We start from the raw sequence: 5,736 nt of genomic DNA on the forward strand, positions 1-5,736 counted from the left end.
GGTTACAGACAGCAGATTTAAACCTTTGTTCAGTGGTGTGAGGAACACTTTCTGACTATTAATGTCCAAAAAACACAAGAACTGATCTATGACCTGAGGGCAGTTGGAACAGATTCCTATAAATATCTTGGATTAAAAATCGACAATAAATTATTGTGGATTGCTCAAGTTGATTTTGGGGTCCAGCAGCAGCTACATTTTCTGCACAAGCTGAGGGCCTTTGGTGTCAGAAAGTCGTGCTGCTCTTTTACCGTGCTGTTATAGAGAGCATCATTAGGTATGGCATATCTGCCTAGTTTGGTAACCTGTCCAAATGAAGGCCAAACTTACTTACCTGACTCAAGGACCAATGAAGCTGATGGGAGTCAAGCAGCACCCGTCATGTCAGACCATCTTCAATGAAACAATAACCAGACAATCCCAGAAAATCATCTCAGATCCCACTCATATTCTTTATTCAGAGTATCAGTTTCTTCCTTCAGGTCGACGTCTTAGAGTCCCTGCCTGTAGATTGAACCTCTATAAAAACTAATTTGTTCCTCTTTCCATTAAGGCAATAAACGGTATCAAGCAGTAAACTGTGGAATTGCCAATGGTATTCAAAATTTAAACTAAACTGACATGCTTTTTTATGTATTCATTATCTCACATAACAGATTTTTTAAAGAAGGGTTTTTATACTTTTTTTTTTATTGTGAATGTAATGTAACATGCTTCCTTATATATTTATTTATTGTCTTATAATGGAATTTTTATAGCAGTGTTTTTATGTGTGAATGCAGTGTGACACATACTTTGGACTATGTAGCAGCCAGAGTCTGTACCCAAATAAAATTTCCTTTGGGACAATAAAGTTAATCTTATCTTTATCTTCTCTTTATGGTGGAGGGAGTCAGTGTCTGTCCTCTGCACAGGTGTCCAACCAGCAACGTCCCCCATCATGGCGTCCTCTGCAGGTCTTTATGGTTCATCAGCTGATCACGATGTGATACTATGAGTTTTAACCCAGACAGTCAATCTGTGTATTTTTATTACTTTTATCATCACTGTCCTAAATCTCCATTTAGGACAGTGATGGCCGCTCGTTTTTTTCCAGGAAGGGCGGGGGAAACCATGGAAATACTTGGATGCGTATTAATCGAGCTAAATTCACATTAGAACAGGGTTAAAAACGAAGATAATGTGATTATTCAGGATTTAGGCCCTTTTATAGTTTTCCCTGCTTCTGACCCGTTCAGGGAAAATTTGGGGGCATGTTAGCTAGCGGGATTAAAACTGTTACAATTCTTTAAATACTTTCACATCTTTTGTTTTTGTAATTAATTTCTAAGTTAGAGTTAGTCATCTTTGTTAATGTATGAACAGTGTGTTTAGTTTGTTCTAAAAGCTGTGCGGTTATTCAAACACTGAAGCTGAATGAAAACACTGAAACATGATGGAGGGACACAGACATATTTTATTCACCATCAATTTAATGGTATATCGACATTTGATTTTAATCTATAACTGCTTTTTGTTTTTGAATTAAAAACACAGAGAACAAATCATAAAACATGAAAGTAGTTGTTGAAAAGTTGATTGATGCAGAGTTCGAATTCAGCAGCAGCGTCCTCTGAAGGCCAGATGCATGAGTCCGAGCAACCCGGCTTCTCCATGCTCAGAGGAAAAAGGGAAATGGCGCCAAGCAGTGGGGAATATTGGAAGTGCAGTTTTATATAATACAAATGTGTAAATAGTTCCACCTGAAATTAATTAAAATATTTGTTTTAAATGGTTATTGAGTCAGATATGCGGCAGGTGGTGTTTGGTTTATTTTAAGGTTTTATCTGTTCCTGTGCAAATGGAAGCCAGAGAAGGCTGGATCTGTTTGAATCCATAGCTAAACTCCTGGCCTCCTTATTTTCAAGGACCTTTAAGGACCCAGTCCAGGTAGACCAGGTCTTTGTGGGATGCAGCTGCTGAAATCGAACACGCCCTATGTATGCTATGCTTAAATCAGTGGCTCTGATGTTCTCCTTGAACTTGAGGAATCGGACTAAAGCTAAAATAATCCGTTCTCAAAGTTCCGATCAGATCTGCATCTAAACAGTCCCGTCGTCCTCCAGTTTTTTCAGAAACTCCCGGATCTCTCTGCACATCCTGGACCTGCCGCGGTCTCTGATCTTCTGCAGCGCCTTGATGCTGTTCTTCCTGGGGAAGGAGTCGTTGTCTATGGCTGCAGCCTTCATGTGGTACTGAATGGACCGGTCCCACTCCTTTCGGTCGAAATTCAGGTACTTGGCGTAGCTGTTGAAGACGCACTGTTTGTCTGCAGGATCCAAAGTGCTCTGCAGCAGCTTATTGTAGATCTGGTCCGATTTCGTCAGTCCCCGCCCAGACTTTGCCAGTACACCAGCGAGATCCAGTTTCTTGGTTAGAGAGGACTGTGGGTAGAGGGAGATGATGTCCTCCAGCAGGCCAATTGCTCGGTCAAAGCTGGTTTGACTTGGGCGTCCGTCCCTGCAGAAAACAATCTTCCACTTGTAGCAAAGAGCAGCGCATCTTTTCAGGTACCGGGAGTCTGGATTGTTCTTCAGGGCCTGCTCTGCCACCTCGATCCCTTTATCAAAGGCTTCGGTTTGTCTGTAGATCCTCAGCAGCGGTTTGATGCCACTGTAGCTGCTGACAGGGTTCAGCAGGATCTTCTCTGACAGCTCCTGGGCTTCATCCTTGATCTGCTCGCCTTTCTTGGCGCGTTGCTTCAGCTCCACGGCTGCCAGGTACAAGTTTTCTGGATCTTCTTCTCTGGCGACTCTCAGGTCCTCCAGGATATCAGCATCTGGATCTTCATCGCTGTGCTTGAAGGAGCTCAGCAGGCCGATCATACGGCTGCTCTGCCATTCCACCATATCTGGCTGCATCTTCACGGCTTTCTGGAAGAGCTCTGCAGCCTGCAGCTTCTTCTCTTTGTCGAACTTCATCAGGGTCCAGGCCTTCTCAGCATAGACCTCTGGATGGAGATCCACCTTCTTGGTCTTCATCAGAGCTTCAACCTTTGAGAGGTAATCCTGACTCTTCTCATCTTCTCTGAGATGATGGTGCAGCCAAGCCAGATTCCCATAGTTCACCGTCAGCCATGGACCTTCATCTGAGTGCTTCTGGTGTTGGAAGGTCTTAGTGGCCTTGGTGAATAACTTCAGGGCCTCAGAGGAGGAGCCCAGCTTGAACTGGATGAACCCCCGCAGGTTGTAGATGTGACCCAGCCAGAAGTTTCCCTCATCTGTGCCGATGTCCTCCAGCTTATCTCTGATACGGAATAGTTTGCTCTGGTTGGTGTTCAGATCCCAGGTGAAGTGGCACTCCAGAACCTTCAGTCTGGACGTTAGACTCTGAGCAGAACTGATGGGAACATCACAAAACATTCAGGATTTAAAATAACTGGCATTAAAAATACAACCAGAATGGACGGAGGAGCTGAAGTACGAGCAGGAAGTAACGAGGAGAACATGAGAAGAAAATACATTTATGGAAATTAAAAAAATAAAAATAAGATAATGAAGATTAGATAAACATGATGCTACGCAAACTGATAGACAGGCTATAAAATATTTATCTTAGGAAGTTACTTTATCATTGTTCTGTTTTCAACTGAGCATGAAATTACTAGCGTTTTATATTCTCTCTGTATAAAAAACTGATAAGAGCAGAACAAAAGAGATCAATCCCGCAGGAAGGTGGGTGGGGCTTAATGTCTCTCAGTAGGATATGATTGGCCGCTTGTAGAGTAGCTCTACCTTACTTTTTTAGTAATTTTAAAGATAAAATTGTCAGGTTCACACAGGAATGTCAGTCCGTTAGCCTCACTTTTTTTGTTTTTTAGGGGGTCCGTTTTTCTAAGGCCCAATAGCACACCCTGGTGGCTCTCAGGGGGCCGCGGCCCCCAGTTTCTCAATCACAATCTAATACATGATTCAAATATTAAATATACCGTTAAAAGATAATATACACAGTTAAACAATATATATAATATAAATACATTTACAATTATACATACAAATTTTATTTATTGTATAAATTTATGTAAAAGGAATTTAAAAGGAATTTGTATTTACTTTATATTTGTTTATTAACACAGTTAAATAATCAGGTATTTTTAGGGGGTTGTCTGTTTGTAGCTGTGTTATTTTTGGCGTCATGCTCTAAAGGTAAAGGTTCCCAAACTTTATTTATTTGGTTTTGTGTATTTCTAAGCGATGTTTTGATATCTTTAAGCATAAAAATGCTTTATTTTGATCACATTTATTGTTTAGTTTAAAGATTCGTATGACCCCAGACTTGTTCATTCATCATTCTGACTTTGGTGATCTTTGTTCTTAGGATTGGTACGTTGACGCAGGCTGGCTGGCTGTTTTGAACTTTTCTCAATTTTACCTGAATTTGCCATATTTTTAATAACATTTTTGTTTATTTTCCTTTCTGAGATCCCCTTGTTTCTCTTTTGCCGCCCAGTTTAACTTTTAAAATCTCTTATTGTTTTATATTATTTGATCCTGCATGTAAGCTTCCTTATTTCTGCTGTTTTTATCCCACTGTCAGACCTGTTTCTCCACTGTTGGACAGTAAAGATATTTCCTAGAGCATGAGGGCTTTGGAAGAAACAGATTATATTTAAATAAAGAATCAGAGAGGTGCTGTGGGCTTCTGACAACCACTATAGGAGTCATTTTGGCTCCAATAGTGAAGGATTCCCTCTGAGACTTACTTATGGAGAGTGGAAGAGGAATCTCCCCATAGGCTGTAGGTCACCTTATAACTGCCATTATAAGGTGACCTATAATTAATTTTCTGATAGATCAATGTCATTAAATGACATGATGTATTTTATCTGAAAATTAAAATAGCAAAGAATATATGTAACATGTCCTCATCTCATCTGCTTGATGTGTTCTTATAACCTGACATCTACCTGAGAAAAATGTACCAAGGTAAAATTATTAGTGAGTAAAGTAGACATTTTAATCACTTTTCACATACTGAACTATTATAAAGTGATGAAAAGAGAACCAACGAAAGAAAAGTAGAATCAATCTGATCTCACCTCATTTTCTCGCTGCATCTGTTCCTATGAAGCAGTTTGGTTCTCCTGGAGCGTCTGATGGTCGCTAAGATGCGCGGCTGCAGACTGATCCTCCGCAGCGAGCGCTCAGCTTTATCAACGCCGTGACGTCACTTGTTGACTTTAGGGCGAACAATGGAGACAGACATGATGATTCACTCAGACGAAGTTTTAACTTTCGCTTTCCTGGGAACCGAATCTCGGAACCGAAACGAAACTATTGACCAATGAATTGTTCCTGCCATCAAATGAACAATCAGAGCGTTTGCTTTCAAAGCCGCTCTGGTTTTTATTTGTTTATCATTAAACTGATGAGGTGAAACAGTTTAATAATATTTTCAGCACTAATATCTCCTTTATTCACCTTAAACAGAGCAGGTGTGACTGAACCCAGTCTGTCCCAGTGTGGAAACAGGAACAGTTCTGTCAGCATAATGTTTATCTCTTTAGTAATAGTGATGATAAAACTCCCTAACAGCATCTAACTCATTATGAATACGCCCTGCCTCTGTTAAACTACTGCTATAAACAAAAAGGCTATGAACATTTCATCCAGAAAATATAACAGGAATCTAAAACATTGAAGGGCATTTTACTGCCTTAGAAGTTTATTAATAAAACCCATATCATAAGTTAGAGTA

At 40.3% G+C, this 5,736-nt stretch overlaps 1 protein-coding gene across 1 annotated transcript; it reads right to left on the minus strand.

Annotated features, from left to right (window-relative positions):
• Nucleotides 1-1,512: 1,512 nt before the first annotated feature.
• LOC107095479 (interferon-induced protein with tetratricopeptide repeats 1-like) lies at nucleotides 1,513-5,137 on the minus strand. The gene is made up of 2 exons (XM_015391596.1): nucleotides 5,078-5,137; nucleotides 1,513-3,378 (listed from the first exon to the last, which is right to left on the minus strand). The coding sequence occupies exons 1-2, from the start codon at nucleotides 5,080-5,082 to the stop codon at nucleotides 2,082-2,084; spliced, it is 1,302 nt and encodes a 433-aa protein (XP_015247082.1). The 5' UTR covers nucleotides 5,083-5,137; the 3' UTR covers nucleotides 1,513-2,081.
• Between the last annotated feature and the right edge of the window lie 599 nt (nucleotides 5,138-5,736).

The sequence above is a fragment of the Cyprinodon variegatus genome, unplaced genomic scaffold (assembly GCF_000732505.1).
Source record: "Cyprinodon variegatus isolate N-32 unplaced genomic scaffold, C_variegatus-1.0 Scaffold550, whole genome shotgun sequence".
Classification (NCBI taxonomy): domain Eukaryota; kingdom Metazoa; phylum Chordata; class Actinopteri; order Cyprinodontiformes; family Cyprinodontidae; genus Cyprinodon; species Cyprinodon variegatus.